Raw genomic sequence first — 16,302 nt, forward strand, 5'->3', positions numbered from 1 at the left:
AGGAGGGGGGTGGGTAGGGAAATAGCTCCAGTACTTGACTAGAATCAGCTTTGATGTGCAGAACCATGGAATAGAAAATAAAGGCGGCAGGGTGCAGCCCACTAAAAAGTATTGTGTATTGGTGTTTTGCACCTGCATCATCTCTTGGGCGTTCTTTTTAAAAAGACTTCCCTCTTAAATCCCCACAAGATCTTTGCGAGAGAGCTCGCCATTATATTCAAAGGGAGGTTTATATAAAGGGCCCATGCAGTATTACAATCAAACAAGAGCAACCTCAGCCTTAGGCAGGTAAGCAACTCTTACTGGGGGGGGGGGGGGGGGGGCATCTGGTACCCACCCCCACTCTCCTCCTCCCCATTATAGCAGCAGTGAGGGGCCTTCTTCAGATCCCTCAGCTAACCCCTCCCCCACAGGTCCCAGAGGCACAGGGCGCCCCATACGCACCCCCACCTCCCACCCCCCCATTATAGCAGCAGTGAGGGGGCCTTCTTCAGATCCCTCAGCTAACACCCCCCCCTACAGGTCCCAGAGGCACAGAAAAATGAGAAGAGTAAGATAGGAGCGATCCTCCCCCCAATCTTGTTGCTGTAAGGATTGACAGCTCAAGGGTTCTCTCTCTGCTCAGCATTTTCCCCATAAACAAACAAAAAAAAAAAAAAATAATAATGAAGAAAACCCCATTTTTGCATAGAGCTGGCTTTAAAGTAAAAGCCACAGCAGCAAGCTCGGCCCCTGTGATCCCCAGACAGGCTGCCAAGGGGGAAATGGCAAGCACCTGGGAAAGAAGCTGTGGGTTACTGTACTTTTTTTTATTTGTTTTTGGCTGTACTCTGGGTGTGTGGGTGACAGCTCTAGAGCCGTTACCCGCAGTAGCTAGAGTACAGCCAAACCCAAGAACTAGCCCCACATTTCAGGGTGGCTTCTCCAAAGCAGGGTTGGGGTGTGGTGGGTTTGTTTGTTTTTGGGGTTTTTTTTAACCTCCACTCTGCCTTCAACCACATTTGTGATCATTTCCACCTCTTCCTTTGTTTCTGGCGAGTGGCTTGTGATCTGAACAGGGCTTTTCAACACAGAATTCCCCCATTAAAGGAGGGAGGCTTTCCATGATAGAATAAGGATGGCTGAGGTAGGACATGTAACAGCCACAGCACAAGAGGTGAATGTGCTTGGTGCCTTTAAAGTGGTAAAAAAAAAAAAAAAAAAAAAGAGAAGAAAAGTTTAGTCACTATTTTTCACAAGTTTTACTGCAAACCATTGGTGTGGTCACAAAAAAAAACCAAAACCCAGGCCCACATACATAATGTAAGCACATTAATTACTACAGTACAGTATGATGCTTGACAGCTTACATATACAATTAATGTGACAAGTGTATGTGGATCATTTTATACAGAGATATACACACAAATGTAAGGTTCAGGAATGCTGACGTACATAAATAGAAGAAGTGTCCGCTTCAGGGACAGAACCAAAATAAAAAGAACACACAGTTTTGGAACATGTGGGGCATTTTGGTCCATAAAATCCTTTCTAAAAAATAGAAATTGTCATAGCAGCAAATGCTCCCATCAACCATTCAGAGACAGAAAAGTCACAAGCCCCTGTCAATATAGTTTCTTTTTAATATAGTTACTACCTTAAGTTACAAAACAAAAAAAAAATGTATAAATCTGTTAAAAATTTATCTTCCAAATATGAAAGAAACAAAATAAAGCAATGCCCCGCAAACTGTAGTGTTCAGCACGCGTGTCACGCGTGTGCATGATGCACTATAGCATCGGGCTGCAGTAAGTATACCACAGCCATACCATCGTTCACATAGTAAACCCATAGGCGGGGAGGGGGGGGGAATAGGGAAGCAGGTTCTCTGCCCCATAGGCAATGCTTCCAATACAGTCCGGATCTCTCCATGGGCGAAAGGCACAAAATCTTTAGGTAATCTGTTCAAGGCAGTCCTTCAGGCAACTTTTCTTTAACAGTGTTAGGATTCCTACAAACCACTGGCGGCCATCTTTTCCCCCCCCAACATATTAGCACCGGTTTAAGAGAAACATGGAAAAAAAAAAATTGTTCCATATTCATATTTTGTCAGATGGGACTTAAAAAACGTGCTCTTTAAGAATGATTCCAGCAATCAGAACGGCGACGGATGAAATTAAGGCTGAAAAGCTGCCACGCGGGATGTGCAAAAAAAATTCTTAAAAAGAAAAAAAAAGGTGACTCCGGTGAACTGGCTACTAGAGCAAGGAGGAGGAGAGGAGGCCAGGAAGTGTTCAGAGGAAGGAATCCATGGGCGGTGCATAGGAGAAGCCCAGGAAGGCCTCGGCAGCTTCTTTGACGCTGGCGGTAATGAGGATGCTGTCTGCAGACTGGCCGATGGAGTTGGGAACCGGCTCCTCGGTGAACTCAGGATCAAAGTGCTGCAGGTCGTTTGGGCCGCTCTGCAGACAGACAAAGAGGACAATATATCAGTCTGAACGTCACCCCTGAAAACCCCCACGTTTTACATTTCTGTGCCTGCGGATGGCACCGTGACCGCAGGGATCGCACAAGAGTCCAAGATCACAAACACAAGACCACTTAACCCCTCCCAAAAAATATTTCTCTAACATTGGGTGCATTTTTTTTTTTTTTTTTTTTTTTAAGATAATGGGATGCCAGGATCTCTTTACCATCCCAATCCTAACCCCCCCCCCCCCCCCCCCCCCCCCCCCCCCCCCCCCCCCCCCCCCCCCGCCGCCGCCAAACAAAGACATTAGATCCCCACATTTAACAGGAAGCTGTAATTCGAATACTCACCACGTTTGGGTTAAAGGGGGGCGTGAGCTTCTTGCTGATGAGGTCGTCCCAGTTAATCGGAGAGAAGAAGATGTGATGCTTAATCTCCACCTATCCAAAAATAGAAAAGAAAAAAAAAAAAAAAAGTACGGTGAGCTCAGTCTCGCACTAAGCTGCAAGTGAAGCTGCTGGGTGGGTTTTATGTGCGAGAGTCTCCACTTACAAAGTCATTCTTGGCTCCCAGCCGCTTCGTTCTGTCTTTCTGCAGAAGGCCTTCCAGAAGGTGCCTGGCAGAGTTGGTTATGTTTGGCTTCAGCTGCAAGGGTTTGTTCAAGATGTTGTCGTACATTTCAGCTGTGTTCCTGCTGTAGAAAGGAGGCTGGGGAGGAAACATACCCGACGGTTAGCTAGGACGATGAAGAACCCGCTTTAGAATATGTACCAGCATGCCAGATGGCCCAGTGTAACGCCTTTCCGCTCAGAGCGGGTCTAGGGCAATTCCTATAAACAAAAGCCTATTGTTATGATCCATGCTATACAAGACGCAGAACGTTTTCCGTATGCCATGGCTCATATTCAGATTTAGTGCATTACAGTAATGCTACCCTACGAAGCACAAAACGACCAAGACTGTTACTCACCAGTCCATAAAGCATCTCATACAACACTGCTCCGAGACACCACCAGTCAACAGTGCGATCATAGGGCTGTTTGTGCAGAACTTCAGGGGCAAGATACTGTTTAAAGAGAAAACAGAGAGAGAACGTTAGTTACCTGAAGAAAACGAGAGGTTTGCGCACACACACACGTTGCTTCCTGAAGCCATCCCCATAAATGTAGTCTTTCCATGGCAAGAAATGTTCACCACAGAGAATGGCCTAGAGGCTGATGCCGTCACCTCACAGGAACCCCCCCCCCCCAGCATTTCAAAAATGCACAGGTTAAGCAGGTACAGCAATGACGTGGTGGCAGCAGCACCGCCTACTAGACAAATCGGACGAGTTGCCACATTTAGCAGACTCGTGCGTCTAGGATTCTTTGTTGCACGATGGCAACTGATTAATGAATACTCAGCACTTAGGATAAAAACACAGCAATAAGCCAAATGTGCAAAAAAAAATAAATAAAATATATATATATATATATATATATATATATATATATATATATATATATATATATATAGATAGGAGTCCTCACCTCAGGTGTGCCACAAAAAGTAGAGGTCGTGCCATTGGGTTCTATGTTCTCTTTGCAGAGTCCGAAGTCCGTCAAGACAATATGGCCCTGAGAATCCAGTAAAATGTTCTCTGGCTTTAGGTCTCTGTGTCAAAAGGCAAAACATTCCACATGAGTCCTCTCCAGTAACACACACAAGTCATTAAAAAAAAGAAAGACTTCCTGCTAGGAGCTAATGCAAATATTCCCAAAGCACTGAGTCACTGGTTATAGTATAACTGAGGCACCAACACCACCAGTAAAATTCTATTGCTGACAGGTCATTACTACAGTTATGGAAATAACAGAATGGCTTACTCAAGTTACTTCCACGTGTAATTGTCTAAATAAGATATTAAGCGATCGCTTCCACCCTCCAGGGACTAAAAAATTCACTAGATGCACTGTGCAGAGTCCTGCTGCTTACCTATAAACAATGTTCAGCGAGTGTAAATACCCCAGCGCACTGGCAATCTCAGCGGCGTAGAAACGAGCCCGGGGCTCCAGGAAGCAGCGCTCTCTCTGGAGATGATAGAACAGCTGCAGGAGACAGAACAAAAAAAAAAAAACAGTTTGACATCGCGGCCAACAAATTATATAGCTCCCAGAACAATTGCAGGAAATAGCCGAAAAATCTGAAAAAATAAGCAGGCTAGGAAACAGCTAATTCCCTTTATAGTAACCCCCTCCCTCCCCTCTTGAAAAGCCTTTCCTTTAAGGAAAGAGAAGATCAGGTCACTGCCAGTCCCCAGCAGGGATTAGGGTCGGGGTGCCCTACGTTCCTGCTCACCTCTCCGCCATTGATGTAGTCCAGTACAAAATATAACTTGTCTGCTGTCTGGAAAGAGTAGTGCAGCCCGACCAGGAAAGGGTGTTTCACGTTCTTCAACAAGACGTTGCGTTCAGACATGATGTGCTTCTCCTGGACAAGATAAAAACCCAAAACCATTTTAAGAAACAAGTCCTGGTGCGGGGAAAGGCAACCGCGGCCCACAAGGACAGCAGCGTACGCAAACGTCTCATGAATATTCTAATCAATATCTTGAAAATCCAACCGGCTTGCAGCACCACAGACGCCTACCCCTGCCCCCCCCCCGTACATGTGGTAATCTGTACAACACGGAAAAAGAGCAGGAAAATATATATCTACCTCTTTCTTCTTGAGGATTGCTTTCTTCTGCAGTACTTTAACGGCATAAAAGTGTTCTTCTGTCTTGTGCCTTGCCAGGAGCACCTAAGAGCCAACACACACAACATTGGATAGGTTGAAACGTGAAACTTTTTCCCTTTGCATGCAAGAAGTGTAACTGGCCTCGTGTAACGCAATACCAAAGTTTCCTGCAGTCAGCTAAGAAAGCCTTAACTGGTTGTAGCAAGCCTTGAAGCAGTCAGCAGTTAAGACACCCCAGAATACAAAACTTGCACAGCATCAGCACTAATCCGGATTAGCCTGGAATAGGCGCTCACCTTGCCAAAGCTGCCTTTCCCGATCACTTTTAAGAACTGGAAGTCTAGTGGCTTAGCATGTGGATTGGATGAAGGACCAAGATTGATCTGCTGTGTTGGGCTGGGCTAGAATTAAAAAAAAAAATAAATAAATAAATTAAAAATTAGATTTTTGGCTGATATATTACATTACTTCACTAGAAGACAGTTGAATTGACCAGGCAGAATTATTTCATGTTTCTATCTCTTCTTGTCCCTTACTGTAGATTTGAGAGTTACCCCAGAACAAACCTGCTACTAAACAGTAGTTTCCAAGTTTGATCTGACCTATGTCTTATGAAGCATCATTTTTTTACCCCTTATAGAAAACACGTCAACTTGACTTGCAAACCAAATCTGGAGCATCCAAGGGCTGGCAAGCACTTATTTAAAAAACAAAAAATAATAAAACACACACACACACCACATCTCTCACAGTAATCTGCATTTACCCTGCAAATACAAATTCCCCAAACTAAGTAGCATTACCCATCCTGCCCGCATCACAAACATGTTTCTGTTAAACATGCACGCCTACAACATATTTGAATACACCGCTATGGAAAGGACACTTACAGGAGAAGAAGGATTGCCATTGATAAGCTGAGGTTCTGTAGGTTGGGAAATATTCAGAATAGACTGAACTTCAGGGCTGCAAGGAGAAGAATCGGAGCATTAATTGTACAGCAAATACCAGGATCTTACCGCTATGGGTGACAGGCAAACAAGTACAACTGTAATTAAAGTTTTAGGATAAAAAAAAATAAATGTCTATTGCACTTAGTTACGGTCAAACTGACAGAAAAAGTCTGGCAAAAACAAAAACACACCCCACAGAGCAATGGGGATTTGAAAAATTAACACTTTGATCTTAGCAAGATATTTACATTACATTCACTGCATAACCCTTAAATGGGAATTTTAATCCACAACCGAGTAAACCGTGAGAGATCTACGAGCTCCACTAGGGAACCAAGCTCAAAATGAGCACGCGTATTTTTCCATTTTAAGAACAATAAAAAAAAAAATAATAATAATAATAATCAGGAATTGAAACTATAATTTTACAGCAAGTAAGACTCACGATGAATCTGGTTTCTTTAGAAATGCACGGAGATACTTACTGTTTGCATGCATAGGAGTTGGTGGCTATTTTTTGAATAAAATCATTCAGCCCCATTCTTCTCTGTTTCATGAAAGCTGTAAAACAACCAAAAGCGGGGAAAAAAAAAAAAAAGCTTTTAAGTAACAATTAAAAAAAAAAAAAAAAAAAATCAAGATCCAAAAATATCAACTGAAGACTTGGCTTCTTTCACAATACAGAACGGGTATGAGCATTTTTTAAATGAGCTAAAACGTATCCGCTAATAAAAGCACAAGGTTGCGATCCGGCTCACTCACCGATGAGGATCGCCACCATGCCCCGCATTTTGGAGTAGGTGAGCGCCGGGGCCGTCGCTTGAGTTTTTACGGTCATTGCCGGCGATGCCGCGGGCTAGCGAGGGAGGGAGAGCTGCTGCTACTACGAAAAGCAAGCAACCAGGAGAAGGCAACGCAACTGAGCGAGGAGCCCACGCGCCGCGCGCTTTTATAGGCGGCTCCCGCCGAGAGGGGCGGGGCCAAGGCAACCCCCCCCTCCCCCCGGCGAATCAGCGAGCTCAGGCTCGGTCGGAAGCACCCAGAACTGCTTCGGGTCGGCCGGCGGGCGCCAGGCGTCGGGCAGGGCCCCGCCTCCTCGGCTCTGACGTCGCCGGAAGGGGGGAGACCCCGGGACGTTCTTTGCCGGCTCGTGCTGTGCGTTCGGGCAGGCGAGAGCTGCCAGGCTGGGGCTCCGTGCGCGCGAGAAGGGCTCGAGAGAGGCGCTCAGAGCCCTGCCCTAAGACGAGACTTCTCTGCACGGCAAACCGCACCGATCGTTTCTCCTTTACACCGAGGTGACGGGCTGGGCAGGTGAACAAATGTGCCAGTCACTCCCCCAGAATATTATACACACTGATCAGATATTTTCTATGCTCCGCTTTTTTTTAAGCCCGGTTTCATCTAGACTATCGATAGCGTTTATGCTGATAAAAAGAAATATTCCTGCCGATCTATGCATGTTTTTTAAATAATTGCATAGATCGGAAGGTCTTTCGCTCAGAAACCAACCTATGTTAAGCATTTACTGTTTTCTTGTTTCTAATAACAGTTTAAAACAAAAAAAAATACTCTCTTTGGTTTAAGAAGAATTTCTGTTTGAATGATTTGGAAGTACTCGCCGCCGCTATCATTTAAATCTGACTTAATGCTGGCAGAAAAGTCCAGCTTCATTCATTCTCTCTAGAAACGGGCTCTGTTATCCGTTCAGCGCATCTTTTTGTTGTCCAAGTTGTATTTTTTTAATTGTATTTTACAGATTAATCTTTAGGAAAATCTATACCTAATTCCACCGTTTTCATGCCCCAGTCTTCATCCTAAGCAATGATAAAATTAATAAAAGATCCAACTACCTATAACTCTACAGCACACGGTTCCCAAACCTCTCCACAACCTGCACATTTTGCAAAAGGCTCGCAATTTCCAGATTTTTTTTTTTAATAGTTAACATGAAGAATTCACTTTAAAGTCTCACCTAAATTAAATTAAAAAAAAAAATCTGGTGTGAATTCTTACCAACTCCAGACCGCAAACGTCTCCCCATCAAGTTCTGCCTCTGCTGCTTCCAGCCCTGTTTTACTTGTTGATGTTTTGCTTCAGATGATTTTTAAATGCAAGACTTTCCTTCCGGGCCTGGACCCAACTTGCTAGCTCCAGCCTTGCAGCCCACGCCCAGATTGTACCATAAATGATAAGATCTTTTTTTTTTTTTCTCTAAGGAACCGTGACTCACAGCAACTAGGAGGCTTTCTGCTCTGTGAACACAAAGTGAACTTATGTTCTCCCCCACCTCACAGGCTTTAAAAATAAAATTGATCTCCTCTAGGTCCTCTTTTTTTTTTTTTGGCAGGACATAATCTAGGCAGAAGGGATAAATGAGGGTATCTGACAGATTTAGAAGATAATAGTACATCATGTTCAAACAAAATACATCAGCCACCCTGTAAAGTGATTTTTTTCTTAAATTATAGGGATTCTATGCCATGGGTGGCTTTGGCAGCAGGGAACATGTGACTTTGTTTACCAGTGCCTGCCAGCCTGTCAGCAATGTGCCCAGTAGTAGGGCACCAGCATTGTGGTGGGTGTGGACAGAAACCAGCGATCCTATAATTCAAACCGATAACGTAAACACCTACTGTCCAATCTACAGTTCTGCCCTTTCATAACAAAATAACCAATGTTTTCTGGTTTTCATAAATCTCTGTAACCATCCCAGTTTATGCCTCACAAAAGCCGGCCAATGAAATACTTTCCAACAGGTTGCAAAACAGCACGGCTGCTGTTTGTATGGACTTGACGTTTTTTTTTTTATAAAAAGCCACTTGTAAAGTAACCTGCCAGCGACTATAAAACCTTAGGCAGGAGAAAACATCCGTGGGCAAGGTTTTTATGTCCACCAGAACAGGCTAAAAAAAAGTTTCTCCCTTTCATTCCTTGCCAGTTTTAGAACAATACTCCGAAGTACCCGCAGGGGGGCGCTCGTGCCGGCCATGGGCAGCAGGAAACCTCTGCAAAAAAAAAAAAAGTTCTGGCATTCATTTGTGTCTTCGCTTCAACCGAAAAGGCAGTGGAATGTTTCTAGCGCTTACCTAAACAACCTTCCCTTGCAAGAATGAAAAAAAGTGAAGACGATTTTTTTTTTCTTTTTTTGGGGGGAGCGGAGGGCAAGGAGAGAGAGAGGCCGACTCTGCTTTCTTCCTAAACCTACGACCTCCGCCGTTTCCTGCTGCGCAGGCTTCAGGATCCCCTCCCCCAGCCTGCAAACAAGAGCTTTATTTGCAATGCCCGAACTTATAGGGGAGAGAAACCATACCCTGTTATGCAACCCCCTTCTAACGCGTGGGGTTTTTTTTGGAAAACGGGCATCAGGAGAACCAACCCAATTGAAAGCGGGCATCAGATTCCAAACATGTAGTATAACCCCCCCCCAATAATCCAAACCACCATTTCTAGATTGCAAGTCCTCCAAAGTTATGTAACAACGTGGCACGGGCCCGTCAGCCGAAAGGGGACCGCGCACCGAGCCCTGCGGCCAGAGCCAGGCATCCTCCCACCAAGGCAACCCGATCGCTACATCCAACCAGTTTAAAGAGGGAAAGAAAACACACACAGAAGGGATGGGACAAGCTGATAAAGGCACCGGCTTTTTCTGGAAATAGCCGAATTTGGGGAGAGGGGAGGATCGTGCACTTTCACTTCCCAAGGTATTATTCCCCAGGGCTTAGCAGAGCTTTTCACATTATCCTTTCAAATCAAAGCAGCACAATGGGAGATCGTCACCTCCCCTGCCGGATCCGAAACCGTTCAGCCCCTCTCTTATCCAAACTAACCCCACTGCTACTTAACTGCAGGCGCCTGCATATAACGCCTCTCTCATTCAATTACCTTTCACCCTGCCCAGCCCCCCCCCCCCCTGTCTAATGCTTTTAACACCATAGTCAATCCTCCTTGGGCGGGTGCATTGTTAAATCAGTGCAACAGATGGAAAAGATAAATCAAATAAAGAGCAAACAACCAAGAACCAGAAGTGAAGCCGGCGTGCACCGAGAACCGTTAAAGGCAGGCAAGACCCACCTTTGAGGGAAGACTTCTCTGCTTTACTTCTCATCCTTCCCTGCAAGGAACTTTAATCGCCCTGTGCACGGCGCAGCTCGGGCTTTTCAGGCGGCCCTCGATCCAGGTTTCATCATCATCGCCCGCCCTCACCCCCCCCCCTGAACTAAAAAGGTAGAAGGGGTAATAATAAAAAAAAAAAGGGCCTGATGAGGAGCTGCCGGGCCCGTTTATGAAGTCCCGCTAGAGCGGATTTGCATAGAGGAGATCATTTCGCGGCACCGGCGCCCAGCAAAGGGCGCGCGCGTGAGACCTGGGACCGGCGCGCGGAACGCGGGCAGCAGCCCGGGCTCTTAATGCATAACCCGCCTCGCCCAGGGAAGATGAATTAAATTAATTAAAAAAAAATAAATATATCGAGTAAACTCACAGGCGCTTAGGCAGGAAGCGGAAAGCTGGAGCCGGGGCGTTTGTCTTCCATGGTTGAACTCTTTTAATTATTTTAGGTTATCAATGTGTGCGGGCTCGGTTAATGCAGGAGACACGCGGGCGCCTGCTCCTGGACCCCGGGGCGGCTGCTGCTGATTTACTTCCCCCTTCCCGGCAGAGCTGCTGGGCCGGGGTTTTCCGGGAGCCCGCCGGACCGTGCAGGCCCCCCTCCTCGGAGTTTCCTAAGCGGATAGAGACGGATCGCCCCCCCCCCCAACTTTGTTAACCCCTCAGATCCGTTCTCGCTTCACACCTGGGCCTTTTTCGGTGGCAGTAGCAATGATTAATTCCCCATCCCCAGCGGCGGTGATTGTCTGACGGTCACCAAACCAGAACCGTTTTGAGCTCGCTTCCTTTACCCCATCGGGAACGTAGAGAGGCTGCCGCTGGGCACGACCCGTTACCTTTCTTATTTTGAGAATTACCACTGCTCCCTCGTTTTTCCGCTTTAACAGTATATCTAATGCAGTTTTGCGTTTTGTTTTTTTTTATTTTTGCCACCAGGGGCATTCCTATCCACTCTTTTTTTTTTTGTGTGTGTTACAAAAGTCTGGAATCTGTTCCTTCGACACCTGATTTCAGGCCCAGCCTGCCCTCATCTCCCAGGGCTGGATTGGTTCACAGGCACAAGTACAGAGTTCAGTCACCCCCGCACCAGGCCAGGAAATAGCTGAAGTTCTTTTCCTGGCCTTCTCAGGTTCAACAGTATGAAGCAATTCTAGGCCTGGTTCCAGTTTGTGATGTTACAGTACATATAATACAGACATCTAAATTGACCTCTTGTCTGCTTTTCAGCAGTGTCTCATCTTTCATGTTTTGTGTTGCATAAAATGTCAAGTGGGGAAGTCCAGTACTACAAACATCCAGTGGCATTGTAAGGGGGGGGGGGGGGGTACAGTCCACACCGGGTGACCTTCAGGAGTGGGATACCAGCTGAAAGGAAGGTCGGTGGCCGCAAACAGAGCCTATCTCGCTCGCAGCTGAAGATGAGGGAGACACTGGCAGGTCGCGGCTGAGGAGCAGTTAACAGCTGGCATCGACGCGGCCTATGAGTGTGAGGGTAAGCAGAATGACAGGCGCAGGAGGGTGCCTGAGTGAGGGTACATGTTTGTGTGTGAGAGGAGAGCCCGTGTGAAGGGGTGCATGTGAGTGAAAGAGAGAGCCTGTGTGCAGGAGTGTATGAGTGTGCGAGAGAGAGAAGGAGCTTTTGTGAGTGCCTGTTTGCCAGAGAGAGATGGAGCCTATGTGAGGAGGGAGAGGTATGTGCAATAGAGAGGGAGTTTATGTGAGAGTGTGTGTGCGTGCGTGCGTGCAAAAGAGAGGGAGCCTGTGTGAGGGTGTGTGAGAGAGGACAGGGAACCTGGATGAGTGGGTGTGTGTATGCAGGAGAGAGAGGGAGCCTGTTTGAGGGAGGGTGGGGGTGTGTGTGTGTGTGTGTGAGCCTGTGTGAAGGGGTGTGTATGTGTGAGTGAGAGACAAATGGAGGGAGCCTGTGTACAAGGGTATGGAAGGGGAACCAGAGATCATTGGGGGGCGGGGGAGGGGCAGAGAAGTGAAGCTTGGTGGGGGATGCCAAAGGAGATATCTACCCCGGGTACCAAATACTTTAGGTTCGCCACTGCTAATATCTTATTATGCCTCTGGTGCCCTCAGTGTACACAGCTTCACTGTTATCTCCCAAACACCCTGCTGTTCAGTGTTTGAGAGCAGGGAGATTCGTAGGGGCAGATGTATTTTGTGTTTATGGGAACAGTGCCAATCTGGGAACAAGTGCCACTAAATACTGGTGGGCAGGAGAGACTGACCAGGGTCACACACCTGTACTCTTAACCATTGCACTACACTGCATCTGGGGAGTTGGAAATAGGAGGGAATCCGTGGAGAGGGGCGACAGCCTGCTGCCACCAAGCCACAGATCCGGGAAGATATACATTGCCCTGAAAGATACTCCACATCCCTGCTGCTCAGGGATTGTCTCTGGGCTCTCAGGAGTTCCCCCCCCCCCCCCTGGCTGCAGCTTTGTCCCTCAAGCAGGCAGGACAAGAAGTCCAATAGGGCAGGCAGCAGACTGTCAGCTGGAGGGGAAGGATCTGCTGGGGGCTAATAAATAATAAGGGAGAGGGGAGATAAGGGGGAGGGGGAGGTTGCTGAGTGAGGAAAAGGCCAAAGATGGTAAAAGAGATGGGTCAGAGCAGACAGAGAGGCTGGAAAATGAGGCAGAGATGAGAGAGAGGAGGAATGGGAGGAGAGCAGGAGGACTGGAAGTATTAGGGGCAGGAGAAAGGGGGGAGAGTAGTTGTAGAGGAAAGAGATGGCAGGGTGGAGAAAGAAGATGGGAGAGAAGCAGAAAGAAAACTAGAGGGGAAGATGGGTTAAGAGAAGGAAGGAAAATTCAAATGGAGAGAATGCAGTGAAGGGGAAGAGAAGGGAGGGATGAGATTAATAGGGGACATGGAGAGGGTGAGGAAATCGGTAGAGAATGAGAGAGGGAGTGAAGCAGGGATGGAAGCTATCAGATTATGGAGAAGTAGAAATAAATCCCTCTCCCTCCACCAGCTGCCTGGGACCCCTTCAAGCTGAACATTGGCTGGCACAAGGCGGGGGGGGGGAGGGCACAGATAGTCCAGACCGCCCTCCCCTCCCCCCCACGTGCGAAGGCTCCCCAGAGTCATTTTTTGGAGTGGAAGACAATGACGAGAGATTAAGGGGTCATAAAGGAACAAGAGGAGCGTTGGTGACCCTGGCCCTGTTTCACTCTCACAGGTACTAGAGGGGAAAGCCGTGCTCTGGCTGTGATAGTGCCCTCTCCCCGCCCCCCCCCCAAAAAACCCGAAAGAAAGAAATCTAATAAACGTGTAAGTTCAGCCGGCGTGTTAAAATCCCATGCAAGCTCTGACTGTAACATCTTCTTCAGTATTAGAGCCTGCCTGCTTTCTGCACTCTGACCCTCAAGGGATGGGGGAGGGGGATTCAACACCATCGCCCCCCCCCCCCCCCCCCCCCCCCCCCCCCCCCCCCCCCCCCCCCCCCCCCCCCCCCCCCCCCCCCCGCTATTGGCATCTCCTCCTACCAAGTGCAAAGTGAGTTTCCCCAGGCTGGAGGGTAAGTGCGCCAGGGGCATTTATCTATTCTGTCTGCTCTCTGCGGCCCCCAGGTCTGGCATTTCAGGAGTCACTCTCAGCTACCCGCTCTGTCTGATGCTCACATTAGAAGTCTCCTGTCACACTCAATATTACAGTGGCTCCCCGCCCTGCATACAAATAAAATGGCAAGGGGTAACGTAAAGGCAAACAGCAAGAATAAGGATTTACAAACAGATGTCAGCCATTGCTCTGCGGCAACTCTGGCCTTAAAAACAGTAACGTTCATTTAAAAGGTGAAAAAAAAAGACCAAAAGAAAGGCAAAGCCACGTAACTAAACCGAGAAATCACTATCGATCACGTGATTTATCTGTTGTTTCCTTGGCCTGGTGCTTCCAGCTACGCGAGAATCTGTTCCTGTTGAGCCTGGGCACCATGCTCTCTCATACCCCTTAATCCGATACCCCCTTTCCGATACCCCTTAATCTCTTTTCCGATCCCCCAGTCGTCGCAGTGATAAGTCCTTGGCCGGGGGCCAGAGACCGTACATCCCCCTGGAGCCCGGTGCCCCCTGCAAGCTCTGGCCCTGAAATCATTTCAAGGTGCTTGGGCTGTTCTTGTGATGCAACCTTACAGTGAAAGGAAGTTGCAGAAGAGCCAATGAGTCAGCAGTGCATTTTATCGAACTTCTCTTACTCAATTAGGTGCACACAGATATTTCAGCAGTTAATCTGTAATTGTACTGCTCCTAACAGCCCGGCCGGAGATAATGAAAGATTAGCTGCAGGAGCCATGAGAACATAAGAAAATGCCATACTGGGTCAGACCAAGGGTCCATCAAGCCCAGCATCCTGTTTCCAACAGTGGCCAAGCCAGGCCACAAGAACCTGGCAGGATCCCAAGGGGGTAGAGAGATTCCAAGCTGCTTATCCCAAGAATAAACACTGGATTTCTGCAACTCGAATAATGGTTAATAGACTTTTCCTCCAGAAACGTTTCCAAACCTTTTTTAAATGCAGCTACACTAATAAGCTTTCACCACATCCTCCGGCAACGAATTTCAGAGCTTAATTATGGTTTGAGTAAAAAAAATATGTATTTTTTCTCTTATTAGTTTTAAATGTATTACCCAATAACTTCATTGTGTGTCCCCCCTGTCTTTGTACTTTTCAAATGAATAAACAACTGATTTAAAGTTTACTCCTTCCATTCCATTTTGTAGCCCTATATCCTATCTCCCTTCAGCCGTCTCTTCTCCAAGCCATCATTTTATTAGAGAGAGGGCATTTGCTATCTTTTAAAGCCCTTTCCGTGTTCACTTCTGCATGAAGAAATATTTCCTGATAACAGTTCTGAGGCCTGCACCCTGGAATTTCACATCACGGCCCCCTAAGTTCTGCCGTTTCTCATGGAAAAGGTTTGGAGTTTGGGCCTCGTTAATACCTTGTCAGGTACGGGAAGGTCCCCCTGCACCCCCTTCTCCTGCAGGGTGTGCATATTCCGATCCCTCGGCCTCTCCTGGGAGATCTTCTGAAACAAGGCTGGTCTGCAGCCCCCCCATGTCCCGTGCAGACCGTGGGGTGCAGGAACGCCCCTGCCGGGGCTGCTGGCTCCTTCCTGGAATATGCACGCCAAGATTTGAGTTTGAAGCCGGCAGCGAGCAGGTGGCAAAGGACAGTGAAAGCCCTGGGAATTCAGTAGAGCCTTTTTTTTACTTCTCTAATGCTTCATAAAAATGTCGCAGTGCCTTAGAGCCTTAGCAGGGCCTGGACCGCATGCTCACAGCGAATCCACCGTTTCATTTTCCCAGCCAGTGTCAGCTTAACAAAAGCAGCTTTTTAAGCAGAGCCTATTTTGTCCACATAAACTTGTCTCTCTCTTTCTGGGTGTACATAAACCTTTTCCCTCCCTACCTCCACTCCATCTTCCTAGCTTTTCTGATATCTTTCTCTCCTGTTTCCTCTCTTATTCTCTCTTTCTGTCTCCCATCTCTACCTTTTCTTTCTCCCCTCATGAAAACAGAGTTTTATTAAAAGCAAACCGTTATGTAAAAGGTGCTCTGACTCTGAGCCCTTTGCCTCTTCCGGCTCCCTTTTCAGGCACATTCAGGCCCCAGCTAAATTTTATCACCGCCTTCTCCATTGTATGCCTAAAACTTGGAAAGTCCTCACCCATGACCTTATACTTCTCAGCCTTGGTTGCTGCAATCTCCTTCTGCCAGTGGCCAGTCCAGGCTGCAGGTACCCAGCAGATCCCCCAATAAGTCGATCTGCTTCTTGCATCTCGCTCCCAGGGATAAGCGCTGCCCTTCCCAATTCTGCTTGAATAATAACTGTTTATGGACTTTTCCTTCAGGAACTCTTTTGCACCCCCGTCAAGCTCATTGCCTTGACCACATCCTCTGGCACAGATTCTATAGCTTGATCATGCGTTTAGCAAAAAAATAAAAAAACACTTCTGGAGGTTTTGTTTTAAATCTGCCGGTTGCTAGTTTCATGGCGTGTCCCCCAGTCCCAGGGTCTGAAAGGGTAAATAACCGTTCTACCTCACACATGTTATAAA

The 16,302-nt window shown here is 47.2% G+C and overlaps 1 protein-coding gene and 1 long non-coding RNA gene across 4 annotated transcripts in view; one reads left to right on the forward strand and one right to left on the reverse strand.

The window, feature by feature from the left end:
• Positions 1-1,222: 1,222 nt before the first annotated feature.
• SGK1 (serum/glucocorticoid regulated kinase 1) lies at positions 1,223-10,240 on the reverse strand. 3 transcript variants are annotated; one of them, XM_029596608.1, is made up of 12 exons: positions 10,192-10,240; positions 6,606-6,681; positions 6,058-6,133; positions 5,464-5,568; positions 5,147-5,230; positions 4,787-4,918; positions 4,424-4,536; positions 3,979-4,102; positions 3,420-3,515; positions 3,002-3,157; positions 2,800-2,889; positions 1,223-2,441 (listed from the first exon to the last, which is right to left on the reverse strand). In XM_029596608.1, the coding sequence occupies exons 1-12, from the start codon at positions 10,223-10,225 to the stop codon at positions 2,274-2,276; spliced, it is 1,254 nt and encodes a 417-aa protein (XP_029452468.1). In that variant the 5' UTR covers positions 10,226-10,240; the 3' UTR covers positions 1,223-2,273. The 3 variants fall into 3 exon arrangements, with proteins under 3 accessions (XP_029452468.1, XP_029452469.1, XP_029452467.1); XM_029596609.1 differs by lacking the exon at positions 10,192-10,240 and adding an exon at positions 8,134-8,278; XM_029596607.1 differs by lacking the exon at positions 10,192-10,240 and adding an exon at positions 6,883-7,053.
• Positions 10,241-10,322: 82 nt separating this feature from the next.
• LOC115088389 overlaps positions 10,323-16,302 on the forward strand; it is a 32,033-nt gene continuing 26,053 nt past the window's right edge. The window contains exon 1 of the long non-coding RNA XR_003855763.1: positions 10,323-11,719. This is a non-coding gene — a long non-coding RNA (uncharacterized LOC115088389). The remainder of the gene's footprint in view (positions 11,720-16,302) is intronic.

This window comes from Rhinatrema bivittatum, chromosome 3 (genome assembly GCF_901001135.1).
Source record: "Rhinatrema bivittatum chromosome 3, aRhiBiv1.1, whole genome shotgun sequence".
In the NCBI taxonomy this organism is placed as follows: domain Eukaryota; kingdom Metazoa; phylum Chordata; class Amphibia; order Gymnophiona; family Rhinatrematidae; genus Rhinatrema; species Rhinatrema bivittatum.